The 16,369-nt window shown below is 36.0% G+C and overlaps 1 protein-coding gene across 1 annotated transcript; it reads right to left on the bottom strand.

Moving 5' to 3' along the window:
- Positions 1 to 952: 952 nt before the first annotated feature.
- On the bottom strand, positions 953 to 13,270 carry josd2 (Josephin domain containing 2). Its single transcript, XM_067449708.1, has 5 exons — positions 13,085 to 13,270; positions 12,833 to 12,961; positions 5,988 to 6,113; positions 5,709 to 5,903; positions 953 to 2,009 (listed from the first exon to the last, which is right to left on the bottom strand). Exons 2-5 carry the CDS (start codon positions 12,952 to 12,954, stop codon positions 1,898 to 1,900), a joined length of 555 nt encoding a protein of 184 aa, XP_067305809.1. The 5' UTR covers positions 12,955 to 12,961; positions 13,085 to 13,270; the 3' UTR covers positions 953 to 1,897.
- Between the last annotated feature and the right edge of the window lie 3,099 nt (positions 13,271 to 16,369).

Raw genomic sequence — 16,369 nt, 5'->3', positions numbered from 1 at the left:
TAAACATATACTGGGTTATTACAGTGGGTCGGAAATAAAACAATATGTTCAGGGCAATATTCTCAGTCATAATATTAATTAACATAATATTACACAATTAATTCACAAAATATTTTATTTATTGGTAACACTTTATTATAAGGTCTCATTTGTTATAAACTAGCCATGAGCAATATATTCTTACAGCATTTCTTATCCATCGTTAATGTTAGTTATTAAAAGTGTTACTTTAACAGTGCATTACCTAATCTTAAAAATATATTAGTACATTTTGATCTTAATATTAAATGCTGTAAAAGTATTGTTCATTGTTAGTTAATGTTAACAAATGAAACCTTATTGTAAAGTGTTACCTTCTTATTATATTAAATCATATTTAAATATTAAGCCATATTAAAAACAGCATGTCCCTTTATGTCCAGCTGAATAAATTAATTGAAATCAATTACAGCTGTTACCTATAACATTAAATAAATCTAATTAGTTTAAAAGCAACATAAAAGATATTATAAATACAGTGCTATAATACATTCTTAAAATTAAAAAAAAGTGAATTAAATAATTTTTATATTATTATAAATTAGATTATACATTTATATATATATATATATATATATATATATATATATATATATATATATATATGTGTGTGTGTGTGTGTATAAATATATATAGATATAATTATAATTATAAATATATATAGATATAATTATAATAAATATAAATATATATATATATATGAAAATATAAAAAGAAAGGCTAATTTACTACAATATTATATAAACTGTCATCCAGTCCCTGTGTTAGATTATACAGATTATGTTTTGAGTGTTTTCTTCACATTCCGTGTGTACAGTGATTCTTTTCAATAAAATCACTTCATAATTTCCATTCAACAGCAATACCTGATAGTTATAAGGGGGAAAAACAGAATAAAAAGAAATTCATCAAATGTTATGTTATTTTCATGTTTAATTCATATTAAATTTTAGGGACTTTTTATGGCCTATTTGCCCTAAACTGTGGTTAAATTCAGACCCTGCACTTATAATGTGATCCTTTCTGTGAAATTCAACGGACTGAATCATTGACTTGATTAAATATCATTTATATGACATTAAAATCCAGCTCGGATGACGGAACCAACATTAATCAACAAACATTAGTAATCAGACAAAAGCAACAGCTCAGACAAAATGGAAGTGTATGTAGCTGTAATAACAATTTCAAACCGCACTTTCATTTTGCTACCTACCTACAAGCACTACATGAGCAAAAGGTCAAAGTAGAAATTCAATCAAATTCAAATAAATAACAAAAATCAAACGTATTCAATTTCACTCCATTCGTTGGTTTTCACTGAGTCATGTAAATGAGGCAGTTTGCAATAGAGCTTGAAAGAGTAAAGGACGTGAGCGTGAGATAGAGCTACAATCTCTTATCTCCTTTGTTTATGCATAGTAAGATGTACAACGACGTCTAAAAGGCAATGAATGATCTTTCTGTGCATAGTTGTAACAAAGACAAATCTTTGATCTACTTCAGCAGTGGAGTGCATAGATAAAGATAAAGTGAGAGATGGTAGTTCCTGAGAGAGAGAGAGAGAGAGAGAGAGAGGAGAGAGGAGAGAGAAGAGAGAAGAGAGAAGAGAGAAGAGTGACGTGGCTGGCACAGCTATAGTAGCGTCTCCCCACAGGCACACAGCCAGTGTGACTGCAGATAAACAGCTCCTTCATATGAGAAAACACTAGATCCTTCTCTCGGACGTCCTTTTGTGTGTGAGTGTCTGTGAATGAATCTGCCATCTTCCTGTAGTGTTGCTCTCCATAAAGCTTTTCGGCGCTCCAGTGTTTCTTTCACGATTACGGCGCACTGAGTGAGAGAATGTTCGGTTAAATCACTTCCTGGCATCGTCTGGTTTCAGCCATGTCCCGTCGTCGTCTACTTCCTTTTGAACCACAAGCAGCATCTCCGCAACATCCTGAGAAAGCTGTTCAATGAGAAATGACCTGGGAGGAAAAATCAATAAAAACAAAGATCAAAATTGATTGGGATTCATTAGTTAATGAATGCATACAAGTTTCTACCAGCCTCAAAATCTGTTTAAAAGGGTACATTTCTAATAATGATATCTATAAAATCACTTAAGCAGTGAGGCATTTCAGTTTGTACTTATAGGGGTCTATAAAGTAAGGCGGGGTAAATATACATATTTTTCATTCTGTACATCATTTATGAACAAATGGCTCTTATGAGCGAGTTTTTTTAGTGAATGAAAAACATTCAGCGCAACAGTTTGCAGTCCAATTCACAAATGACTCATTTGATCCAGTCGTTTTAATGATTTAAAAAAAGACAAACTCATAAGTTACCATCTGAATCTGATTTAACAGTTTTATACCAGTGTTATTTTAGTATAATTTATAATTATTAATATTTTAAATGAGCTTTTATTTCTTTTTCATTTGAGTTTTAATTTGAGTTATTCGGCTGTTTAGTGATTTTTGTTTTATTTAAATTTTTCTAAATAATTTTAATGTAATTATATTACAGTTTTAGTTTTTCATCTCATATTTATATTTCATTTTATTTTAATTTCAGCTTTATTTCAATTAACAGAAATGTTTGTTATATTTTTAGATGACAATAACAACAATACAACGACACTCAAAAGGCTTGGTGTGGCTTTAGATGATGCGATCACAGCGGTAAATGGGGTCCAAGAGACCATGTGATCCAGCTTCTGCTTGTATCCTGTGATATTTCCAAGCACCTGTCCTTATAGTCCTGTTCTTTTTCTTATTGAATTAGCTGTTCTGTGTCATTATAATTGTGTCAGGGCAACAATGCACTGATTACAGTGACATCTGGAAAAACATGGGTCTTAGGTTTACACCTGGCATGATGCAAGACTAAGAAAAGACATTAAAGGTATAGTTCACCCAGAAATGAAAATGATCCCATGATTTACTCACCCTCAAGCCATCCTAGGTGTATATGACATTTTTCTTTCAGACACACACAGTCAGAGTTATATTAAAATATATCCTGGCTCTTCCCAGCTTTATAATGGGAGTGAATGGGAAGTGAGAATTTGAAGCCCCCAAAAAAGTGCCTCCATCCATCATAAAAGTAATCCATAAGGCTCCAGGAGGGTAATAAAGGCTTTTCTGAAGCAAAATTATGTTTTTGTAAGAAAATAGCCGTGTTTAAAAATGTATTAACTATAATAACTAGCTTTGGGCAGATGGTCGTACACATTGATTTACAGTGAAAGAGTAACTTTTACTAAGAATAACCTCGCGGCTCTTACAAATAGGGCTGGGCAACAAACTCAAGCCCCTCTTCTCTCATATCCTCGGACATTTCGCTTTTGTCCAGATTCAACCACTTCTGTTCTGATTTCTTTAAGGGGAGGGTCTATGAGCAGATAAATGTATGTTTTTTCAGATCTTTCGAGCTAATGGACAAAATAAGCTCGCTCAATTTACATATGAATGCTGTGACAACAGAAAAACATCAGCTTTTGTTTCTGCTCTGACATCCGCAAACCCATACCGAGTGTGTGTTAGAAATCAGGAAGGGTGAGGGAACATTGTGCTTGGTATGTTTTTTCTTCTTCAAACCAAACTTGGGTCTCCAGCCAACAAAGTTTAAATTCCGTCTGGCTAACACACTTCCCATTTGTGGCTGTTTGAACACATTTGACCACATGAGCACTAAGAAATTACGAACTACACTTCGAAAGGAATCCAGTTGAATAATGTGCTTTCGACTACCTCTGGAAGTGGTCAAAAGTGGACAAGCTCAAAACGTTTCAGACCCTGTATACACCTGTATTAAAGGTCCCGTTCTTCACGATTCCACCTTTTAAACTTTAGTTAGTGTTAAATGTTGCTGTTAGAGCATAAATAATACCTGTAAAATGATAAAGCTCAAAGTTCAATGCCAAGCGAGATATTTTATTTAATAGAAGTTCCCTTTCAAAGCCTACAGCGGACAGCTGGTTTGGACTACAGCCCTGCACTTCCCTCTGTAATGACGTCACTAGAACCGTTTGTTGACTAACCCTCTGCCCACAAGTACACGCACAATAGGGGGCGTGGTCTTGTTGCTCTCCCACGTGGAAAAGAGCGCGCATTCAGCGCTTGCATCTCCTCGTTATGGTAAGAGGCGGGACCTTTCCGGGCAAAGTGCGCTAAGCTGCTGTCCAATCACAACACGGGAAGCGCTGGCCCAATCAGAACTCGTTATGTTTTTTTGAAGGAGGGACATCATAGAACAAGGAAATCATCAGGCCGTTTTTAGGACAGAGGAAACAGCGCTGTACAGATAAGTAAATTGAAACACGAAACATGAACTCATGTTATATTGCACACTGTAAACATAATCAAAGCTTTGAAAACACGCGAAGAACGGGATCTTTAAGCTTCATCCACTTGTGATCAACCACAAAGCATCTTAACAACAGGTGCAAACAGGGTCTTATTTACTCAGTTTATATTGTGTACACACTAGGGGTGTCAACAATAATCGATTCGGCGGGGCATGAACGATTCAGCATCGATGCGGCAAAGTGCCATAATCGATTATATCACTGTTTATTTTCTGGCGGACGATAAAGTTGTGAAGGTTCAAATACTTCCGGTTCCGGGAGTATAACAACAACAACAAGGAAGATGGAGGGAGATGACCGCGATAGACGGGTTATTAAAAACGCGCTAACGACCCGAGGTGTGTAGGATTGTACGTATATATTTTTTGCACAATAATAAATTAATCTATAATGACGAAATACGGCGCAATTCACCTTTATTCCACAAGGTGGCAATGTCTGATACCCAATGATGAAGTGACGTTTCACTCAAAGTTACCTCTGACAGAAAACGAAACAATAATTATAATCTGCAAAACTTGAAATGACTCAGTGATTTACTTCAGAGAGCAAGTACTAAACACAATCATATGTTAGTGTCACTGTCACTGATGATGGATGTGGTCAAGAAGCTATCAGTGATCAAAATATTGATTTTGAAGACATTGAAAATGAGTTTGGAGAATATACTGGTAAAACGAGCTCTGACGAGGTCATATGATGATGGTATTAAACATCTGCTCAAACTGAATCCTTCCAAGCTCCAAAAGGTAACGAAATAGGTTTTATTTTATTCTTCTGTAGCTGTTACTCTAAAATCAGGAGTTTTATATATTATCACGACCGGTAGAGGTCTATCCATGTTAAATATAGATCCGGGTCGCTAACGACCTGAATATGTAAGAATGTTTGGTGAAACAGTCATGCATTTAAGAGTTAATTGCATTTTATTTAATTACATTTTATTTTATTTAATAACTTTTATGTCAAAGTTTTATGTCAAAGATACAGGAGATACATAGCAGCCAATACAATCTGTTGTTTAATATCTGCTTGTATTGCCTCATGACTGATGAAAAATTTGCTTTGTGTGCAGTAGAATTTTGATGCATCACAATGCATCGTAGAATCGAATCGAATCGAATCGTTACCTGGTGAATCGTAATTGAATCGAATCGTGAAGGCAGTGCCAATGCACACTCCTAGTACACACCTGGTAGGTGTAAAATATATGTGCTAATGTCTTCATGCAGAAATCTATCAATAAGTTTGTACTTTTTATTTTATTTAGTAATTTTCAAAGCTGTAGAAAACTATTTCTTAAAAGTCTCACCTGAGTTCGGTTTCTCCGCCTATACAGGCAGGCCCCTTTAATTTAGAGTCTAGGTTATAGAACTGTTCGTTGACCTCCCGTACTGCCAGCCAGTGTCTGCGTCTCAGGGGGAGAGACACAAATCCCAGGGACACCCTTGATGGGACATTCAAAATGAAGCCTTGAATTTTGTCCAGGCACAAATTCTGTACTGACCTACAGCGTGTGACAGAAGTGGAGAAAGGTTAATGCCCATTTTATGATCATCATGAAGCTCATGACTAACAAAGTCACACTCACTTGCGTTTGTCCCACCAAACTGCAGCAAGCCCCCGACTCTGCAAAGCTGCCATGATGACATTGACATCATAGTTTCCTGTGCCTAACACGGAGCGGTGTGGGTTCATCACACATTGCGGGGCAAGTCTGCAAGAAACAAATCAGACAACTTTGACTTTGAGAACATAGCACAAGACTGAGAAGAGAAATTAAAGGGATAGTTCACCCAAAAATTAAAATAATCCAATGATTTACTCCCCCCTAAACCCATCCTAGGTGTATGACTTTCTTTCAGACAAACACAATCGGAGTCATATTAAAATATATTCTGGCTCTTCCCAGCTATGTTAGTGAATGGGACGTGAGAATTTTGAACCCCAAAAAAGTGCATCCATCCATCATAAAAGCAATACATAAAGGCTTATTCTAAAATCCTTAATAAAGTACTTCTGAAGTGAAACTAGGTGTTTTTGTAAGAAAATATCCATGTTTAAAAATGTTTTAACTATAATAACTAGCTTTTTCAGATGGCCATACGCATCGATTTACAGCGAAAGAGCAACTTTTACTAAGAGTAACCTCTCACAGCTCTAACAAATAGTGCTGGGCAACAAACTCAAGCACTTCTTGTCTTATATCCTTGGACATTTCGCTTTAAAGGTGTCCTAGAATGAAAAATTGAATTAACATTGCCATAGTGAAATAATAAGAGTTCAGTACATGGACATCACATACTGTGAGTCTCAAACACCATTGCCTCCTACTTCATATGTAAATCTCATGCACGAAAAACACCACAGAAAAATAAGTGATTCTCAACATAAACCCAACAGTGACGCAATCATTGGGGATCATTTATATGCACGCCCCCAACATTTGCATCTGTCCAAACATGTTTATTGTCAGGTGGAACTGACGGAGCCAAATCATCGGGACATGTACATAAACGACACTGGGAGATTGAAAAACGGCAACTCTCATGGACACACGTCATGTTCCAGGCTGTGCAGGGGATGTGAGGACTTTTCTACCCATCCCACAGATAAAAAATGTCAACAGTCATGTTTATAATCGGATATCACAACAATTTAATTCAAGATCATTCATTGGCTCGGCCCATTTCAAGTAAGCTTCCCTCAGCGTCTTAAACTGAAGAAAGGGGCAATTACAACTGTATTCCTGCAAGCAGTAAGTAGCGATTTTATCCACTTATTGACTGTTTAAACAACTTCTGATTACATTGAAAGTTTCTTAGAGAGACAGCATTGTCTTGATAACGCAAGACGCTAGTACAGTAACAATAGGAAACTCCAAGTACCATACAAAACTAAATAGTGTGTCTAATGACAAAGGTTAATATTATTTTACAAAATACAATTGTAGATATGTTGCTTACAGATCGTTTACTCAATCCTTCTAGCAAACGTCACCTTTTCCACCATATAAGTTAAAACGATAGTCATTTGACAATATATTTATATTTTGATAACTTAAATATGATGTTTTTGCATGCTTGTATTTCAGAGTAAGTCAGGGTCACTCCATAGCCTATATTGTGACTAATGTTATATAAACATGCAATATCGTTGACAAAAAAGACTAGTTTAAAATCACTGGTTTTGGTTTTGCCTGAGAGAATGAAGAGTGTTCGTGCAGTTGCCAGATTTCAGTCATTTAAATCCCCCAAACAGAGCTTTTCTGTGAAAAGAACACGTATACTCCAATAATAACCACCTGCGGACAACAGCGCCACGCCACAGTCTCATGCGGAAGTGGGCGGAGTTTACGAAAACTAAACAATCGGCATGGCGGAAGCAGAGAACACGGTAAACAGCTGTTTTGTGTTGTGGTTTTAATCTATCAAGTTTCTATGTGTTGTGCATTTGATCCATCGTTGTTGTATTAACACTTTATACAGAACGTGGCTCTATTTTTTTTTCTAATGGGTTTTACGATGTCTATCACGTCTGTTGAAATGGTCTTGCTTTAAGTAACATATTGTTTGTGATTTGACTTTGTTGTTGATGCTGTATTTTTTTATTTGCTTTTATCTGACCAGTGTTTTACGTGGATTTTTTTTTTCTAATTTATAGAGGCATTATGATTTGGAGAGGCTCAGCTTTACTTCATGTACATCAATGCAAGACATTTTGCAACAGTTTCCACTCTCATAAAAAAGATTTAAATGGTCTCTTCTTCGCTGCAATTGAGTTTTCTGTTTGCATTTGATGTTTTCCTTCTTCAATGCTGAATTTATTATTTATATAGAATGCAGTGGTACAGTGACTGTCCAAAGCATGTAAATATAAGAGTGAAATGTTACTTTACCCGAAGTTAAAAGTGTGTTTAGAATGACGATAAGCTCAGTGTGAGAAGCCCTATGAAGTGCTTGCCTTTGATTTCTGTATACATTTTGAACTGAAAATGGTTCATTAATTTGATTGTGACAGGATATGATTTATGAGAAAAGCTGAATTCCACAACTTTATTATACATGCTACATCCTTACTTCAACACACGATATTGTTAAAACACTTCCAACATTTCATCCTATTTTTTGTACCCTTTTCATGAAGGAGCCACGGATCACAGAAGACCTCTGCACTGCAGTTGTAAGACTGTGGAACAACCAAAAAATTTCAAAGGTTTAGTGGAAGAGCCATGATTTCTGTGAATGTTTATAGAGGTTACATTTATTTTAGATTTAATTTGTCATGTACCTGCTGTGCAATAACTTTCAACTTTTATTCCAGTTTATTCCCCTTGGTCTGATTGTGTATTTTTTTAAAGCAAACCACATCTATATGATGCCTTTGCTACTTTAGGGGATTTTTAAGGGGACATTTTATCAAATTAAAATGTTTTGTATGTTTTGGGGTTTGATTAATCTAAATCAGCTTGAATCATGCATTACAGTGTAGAATTGTGTAATGTATATTATGTACTATGAAAAAGGTTTATTCTGAGATGCTTGAGAAAAAATATATTGTCATAAAAATAAATGTTCAATCTTTGTTTTCATTTTTAGTGTGTTAAGCGTTGTTTAAGACATACTATAAATAAAAATAACAAATAATATAAATAGCAACTTTTTACTTTAAAAACGTTACAATGTTTTTTTATAAATATTTTTTTTTCACGTAAATTATTTTATTTTGTATTGTGATCCAGTATTGTTTATTTTAAAACGTATTTATATGATTTAACTATGAGTGAGTATATCTATCTAGCCTATCTATCAGCTCTCTATCTATCTTTAATTAGAACTTATAAAATACTTGACATTATTAACATCGGTTAAACTTTGGGCTTGAAACGCTCCAAATGGAGCAATGTATATGAAGATAAATCAGCTCCGCCCACTTCCGGCATGAGACTGTGGCATGGCGCTGTTGTCGTCCTCAGACTGTTGTGAGTGACGTATCAGGGTTCTGCAGTTAGACCTGTCTCTGCGTTTTGCCTAAACATGTACAATCTGTCAATCATATACACGCGAGCTCTCTCTAGTAGAGAAAGCAGTAGGCTGCATTTTAGCAATAAACTAACTTACACAGACACAACACAGCCGGGCCGGTTGAAGAAAAATGCCATTCCGTGGTTAAAGACGGGTGCAACCACTGTGGAGGTAATGTAAACTTTATTTATCCTTCCATTTGGGCACACCCGCCTTGAGGAAAGATGTGTAGTAATTTAAAATAATCGTGCTTTACACACACAATGCTCTTCCTAACTGGACTGCCTTTTTTACGGCTACCGCTGAGTCCCCACATACGGGACTTCAGTGCGAGATACAGCTAGCCGTCTAAAACAGGTGAATTTAAACAATGGCTAAACGCATCTCGTTGTCATGTGAGGGACCTGTTCATGTTGGACACACATTTTAATTGCATTTTGTGTCTGTTAAGAGGCACAAAGACACCCTTTACGTTATGCCCCCAAAAGCTGCCGTTTTAGCTGAGGGGGGGGGGCTCTGGGCATTAACTGTAATAACTCCACGTTGCAAGCACCAATCTGGTTCGTTTTTTTTTCTGTAGACTGTACTCACAAAGATATAACGATCAAGACGAACTTAAAAATTCACCGGAGTTGTCCTTTAAGTTTGCCAATGACCATTTGGATGATCCAGAGGAGTCATTGGAGAAAGTCATGTGGTCAGATGAGACCAAAATAGAACTTTTTGGTCATAATTACACTAAATGTGTTTGGAGGAAGAAGAATGATGAGTACCATCCCGAGAACACCATCCCTACTGTGAGGCATGGAGGTGGTAGCATCATGCTTTTGGGGGTGTTTTTCTGCATATGGGACAGGGCGACTGTACTGTATTAAGGAGAGGATGACCGGGGCCATGTATTGCGAGATTTTGGGGAACAACCTCCTTCCCTCAGTTAAAGCATTGAAGATGGGTTGAGGCTGGGTCTTCCAACATGATAATGACCTGAAGCACACATCCAGGATAACCAAGGAGTGTCTCTGTAAGAAGCATATCAAGGTTCTGGCGTGGCCTAGTCAGTCTCCAGACCTACACCCTATAGAGATTCTTTGGAGCAAGCTCAAACTCCGTGTTTCTCAGTGACAGGCCAGGAACCTGACTGATCTAGAGAAGATATGTGTGGAAGAGTGGGCCAAAATCCCTCCTGCAGTGTGTGCAAACCTGGTGAAGAACTACAGGAAAGGTTTGACCTCTGTAATTGCAAACATAGGCTACTGAACCAAATATTAACATTGACTTTCTCAGGTGTTCAAATACTTATTTGCAGCTATATCATGCAAATAAATAGTTACAAAAAAAAAATCATACATTGTGATTTTTTTTAGATTATGTCTTTCACAGTGGACATGCACCTTCTATGACAATTTCAGACCCCTCCATGATTTCTAAGTAGGAGAACTTGCAAAATAGCAGGGTGTTCAAATACTTATTTTCCTCATTGTATATCTGGAAAAAATTAATCAGAAATTATTTCAAAGTTTAAAAATGATCAGTTTCTCTGGTTTTACTATTTATAGGTAAGTGTTTGGGTAAAATAATTAACATACTGACAACATTTTTCCCAAATTCCAAATAAAAATATTGTAATTTAGAGCATTTATTTGCCAAAAAAGCGACAACTGGTCAAAATAACAAAAAAGATGCAGTGTTGTCAGACCTCAAATAATGGAAAGAAAATAAGTTCATATTAATTTTTAAACAACACAATAGTAATGTTTTACCTTAGGAAGAGTTCAGAAATTAATATTTGGTGGAATAACCCTGATTTTGAATCACAGCTTTCATGCGTCTTGGCATGCTCTCCACCAGTCTTTCACATTGGTGTTGGGTGACTTTATGCCACTCCTGGTGCAAAAATTCACCCAGCTTGGATTTTTTTGATGGCTTGTGACCATCCATCTTCCTCTTGATCACATTCCAGAGGTTTTTAATGGGGTTCGGGTCTGGAGATTGGGCAGACCATGACAGGGTCTTGATCTGGTCGTCCTCCTCCATCAAACACCTTGATTGATCTGGCTGTGTGGCATGGAGCATTGTCCTGCTTGAAAAAACAGTCCTCAGAGTTGGGGAACATTATCAGAGGAGAAGGAAGCATGTTTTCTTCCAGGACAACCTTGTACAAGGTTTGATTCATGCGTCCTTCACAAAGACAAATCTGCCCAATTCCAGCCTTGATGAAGCACACCCAGATCATCACCGATCCTCCACCAAATTTCACAGTGGGTGCGAGACACTGTGGTTTGTAGGCCTCTCCAGGTCTCCGTCTAACCATTAGATGACCAGGTGTTGGACAAAGCTGAAAATTGGACTCATCAGAGAAGATGACCTTACTCCAGTCCTCTACAGTCCAATCATTATGGTCTCTTGCAAACCTCAGCCTGGCTCTTCTTTGCTTCTCATTGATCAAGGGCTTTTTTCTAGCTTTGCAAGACTTCAACCCTTCCCTTAGGGGCCTCTTTTGAACCATCCTCGCCGTGCACTTCACCCCAGCTGCCTTTTTTCTTATTCTTTTTGTATGTCACTTGATGTCATCCTACGGTTGATATCCTACAGTGGAGAATCGGTTTCGCCCTCTGCCAGCCTGTAGCTATGTTTTCCCCAATGTCTGCTGCTTAACCTTGTTCTTATGAACGACCATCTTTAAAATTTTAAGGACGGAAGCAACCCGACACTCACTGTATCCTTCTGCCAGTAAACCCAGAATTGAACCCTTCTTTTCCTCACTCAAAACTTTCCTTTTCTACTTTTTTTGCATGGTCAATAGTTTTTTTTTGTATTATTATTCCAATTACTTTTGAGGTACTACTAGCACTGTTTTGCCATCCAGCAGGTCCTACTGCAAGAGGATACTGATTACCACACAAGTTTTTTCCTTATTAAATAAGATTTGGTTCAGGTGATCACCTAATCACCACCTGGAATTCAACAGACATTGTAGAGATGCAGATTTATGAAAAAATGGTCTCTTAATTTTTTCCATATATATATATATATATATATATATATATATATATATATATATATATATAATAAAACAGAAAAATTAAAAAGTAACAAATTACATCAACCAAAAGCTCTTCTAAAAAAGGTGGGTTTATATATATATATATATATATATATATATATATATATATATATATATATATATATATATAATAAAACAGAAAAATTAAAAAGTAACAAATTACATCAACCAAAAGCTCTTCTAAAAAAGGTGGGTTTATATATATATATATATATATATATATATATATATATATATATATATATATATATATATATATATATATATATATATACTCCATAAAAAACAATAATTGTACATTTTGATTTCATGGTGACTTTAAATGATGTAAAGCGCAGTGCCGCTCACCGCTTGCAGATGTCATCTGCTGTCTCCTTGGTGAAAACTCTCTCCTGAAGCACGTTGTTCAAGGCATGGATGGCGCACAGCTCCAGTCTCTGTTTCTCATGAAACACTTCGCCCTCGCTCATACTCACCCTGCCATTACAAGAACATTCAGCCCGATGATTAACATTTAAATACGCCCAATAACACATTCTGTACTCGCGTTCACGTGAGCTGACAGTACATGAATGACTGAATACATCATCACAATCATACCTTCTGGAAGACAGAATCCGCAGTGCAATGATTTATCCACAATAGAACTTGCTACCGAGACGTACCGTGAAACCAATCTTTATTATTGTTCCCCTGTTAATAACTAAACCTGCAATAATCTCTGAAAGGGGAAGGCTATCTGGTTCTTGTCCGTGAGGATCGGCCGGAAGTTGTGTTGTTGTTGAGTTGAGGTAACGCCCCGTGCGGTCACGGAGAAGTAATGTGAGCTCCATAGGGGGCGCTGTTAATATATCCTCTTTTGCCTAAGCGAAATGTTTATTTATTTCAACAGAAATTGGATAAAATAATGAAAATAATATTTTATACACATATTATTACTATTATTGAGGAAGTTCTAAATAGCAATATATAGCTAGTATAAAATGAAATGCTCTGGCTCTGGCTCCAAACCAAATTTGTTTTCTATGTTTTACATGACTGTAACACTGTAATAGTGCATTGAATACATGTATAGGCTTACATGTTAAAAAAGCTGTTTGTTATTAAATATAATCTCAATAGATAAATTAAATGAAACTTTTTTTTGATAGTCTACAGAGCCGTTTTCGATTCTACAGCGGTACCTTTGTGTGTGTGTGTGTGTGTGTGTGTTTATATATATATATATATATATATATATATATATATATATGAACTTTTATCACATATGCTATTTTTTTGAGAAGGACCTATATATATATATATATATATATATATATATATATATATATATATATATATATATATATATATATATATATATAGGTCCTTCTCAAAAAAATAGCATATGTGATAAAAGTTCATTATTTTCCATAATGTAATGATAAAAATTAAACTTTCATATATTTTAGATTCATTGCACACCAACTGAAATATTTCAGGTCTTTTATTGTTTTAATACTGATGATTTTGGCATACAGCTCATGAAAACCCAAAATTCCATAATACAAAAAAAGTCAACCTTCAAATAATTATGTTCAGTTATGCACTCAATACTTGGTCGGGAATCCTTTTGCAGAAATGCTTCAATGCGGCGTGGCATGGAGGCGATCAGCCTGTGGCACTGCTGAGGTGTTATGGAGGCCCAGGATGCTTCGATAGCAGCCTTAAGCTCATCCAGAGTGTTGGGTCTTGTGTCTCTCAACTTTCTCTTCACAATATCCCACAGATTCTCTATGGGGTTCAGGTCAGGAGAGTTGGCAGGCCAATTGAGCACAGTAATACCATGGTCAGTAAACAATTTACCAGTGGTTTTAGCACTGTGAGCAGGTGCCAGGTCGTGCTGAAAAACGAAATCTTCATCTCCATAAAGCTTCTCAGCAGATGGAAGCATGAAGTGCTTCAAAATCTCCTGATAGCTAGCTGCATTGACCCGGCCCTTGATAAAACACAGTGGACCAACACCAGCAGCTGACATGCCACCCCAGACCATCACTGACTGTGGGTACTTGACACTGGACTTCAGGCATTTTGGCATTTTCTTCTTCCCAGTCTTTCTCCAGACTCTGGCACCTTGATTTCCGAATGACATGCAAAATTTGAGCAACAGTCCAGTGCTGGTTCTCTGTAGCCCAGGTCAGGTGCTTCTGCCGCTCTGGTTCAAAAGTGGCTGGACCTGGGGAATGCGGCACCTGTAAGCCCCTTTCCTGCACACGCCTGTGCACGGTGGCTCTGGATGTTTCTACTCCACTCAGTCCACTGCTTCTGCAGGTCCCCCAAGGTCTGGAATCGGTCCTTCTCCACAATCTTCCTCAGGGTCCGGTCACCTCTTCTCGTTGTGCAGCGTTCTTTGCCACACTTTTTCCTTCCCACAGACTTCCCACTGAGGTGCCTTGATACAGCACTCTGGGAACAGCCTATTCCTTCAGAAATTTCTTTCTGTGTCTTACCCTCTCGCTTGAGGGTGTCAATGATGGCCTTCTGGACAGCAGTCAGGTCGGCAATCTTACCCATGATTGCGGTTTTGAGTAATGAACCAGGCTGGGAATTTTTTAAAGCCTTAGGAATCTTTTGCAGGTGTTTAGAGTTAATTAGTTGATTCAGATGATTAGGTTAATAGCTCGTTTGGAGAACCTTTTCATGATATGCTAATTTTTGGAGATAGGAATTTGAGTTTTTCATGAGCTGTATGCCAAAATCATCAGTATTAAAACAATAAAAAACTTGAAATATTTCAGTTGGTGTGCAATGAATCTAAAATATATGAAAGTTAAATTTTTATCATTACATTATGGAAAATAATGAACTTTTATCACATATGCTATTTTATATATATATATATATATATATATATATATATATATATATATATATATATATATATATATATATATATATATATATATATATATATATATATATATATATATATATATATATATATACACACACAAACACATATATATACACACATATTTTTTTAACAAAATATAATAACTAAAAATACAAATAAATGTACATAAAAATAAATGTACAAATAAATAAATATACAAATATATATATATATATATATATATATATATATATATATATATATATATATATATATATATATATATAATGTCATATTTTGTGTAAACGCGTTTTTTGCAACAACAACAAAAATACAGCACTAATTGATAGAGAGCAAGATTGCTCTCTAGTGGTCGTTAAGTGGTACTACAAACATTTTGTGGGCTCTCACAGTAAATCGTTTAGCAGGATTGATTAAACTTTTTTTTTTTTACTGTCTATGGATTAAACCAATTGTAATGACGACCTAAATAACTGATTGGGGCTTAAACAAATAGTTTTAATTAAATGTTTAGTGATATAGGCCAATAAAAAACATATCTAACTGATACTGTAAATGATCAATATTAAGCATATGTAACATAAAAGCTAAAACCTTTAATATGAATAGCTTTTACATGTACTTTTTTTGAACCAACTTGTACCGAAGTACTATCGCGTTCACTCAAATAGAATTATGTGATTCACAAGTTAGTTGCAACTAGCTACAAGAGATGACTCATTATAGCACGGGTTAGATTTACAAAGGATTCCGGTCAAATTTTTTTACGGTCTATGGGTCAAACATACATCTTTTTAGAGTGACACTAACCGCTAAAGTCTTTCATTGGATCATCAATCGAACCAACATTTGTCCCTGCCTTTGGGAGGGAACGAGTTATTCAAACGCACCTATTACCAAAGAGCATTTTTCGCATTCTCAACTTTCTCTGGTCCGTGAGGTCGCCAAGGGCGTGTACGTCAGCGCAACACAAGCTTCTGATTGGTTAGATG

The sequence above is a fragment of the Pseudorasbora parva genome, chromosome 7 (genome assembly GCF_024679245.1).
Source record: "Pseudorasbora parva isolate DD20220531a chromosome 7, ASM2467924v1, whole genome shotgun sequence".
NCBI lineage: Eukaryota > Metazoa > Chordata > Actinopteri > Cypriniformes > Gobionidae > Pseudorasbora > Pseudorasbora parva.
The sequence above is the reverse complement of the archived record's forward strand: the minus strand, read 5'-3'. Positions and strand labels throughout refer to the sequence as shown.

Coding starts and splice junctions, on each gene's coding strand:
- josd2 (XM_067449708.1), bottom strand. CDS start 12,954: ATGAGCGAGGGCGAAGTGTTTCATGAGAAACAGAGACTGGAGCTGTGC. Junction 5,904..5,987: donor GTTTGGTGGGACAAACGCAA/GTGAGTGTGACT, acceptor CACACGCTGTAG/GTCAGTACAGAATTTGTGCC. Junction 2,010..5,708: donor GGCGGAGAAACCGAACTCAG/GTGAGACTTTTA, acceptor TTTTCCTCCCAG/GTCATTTCTCATTGAACAGC.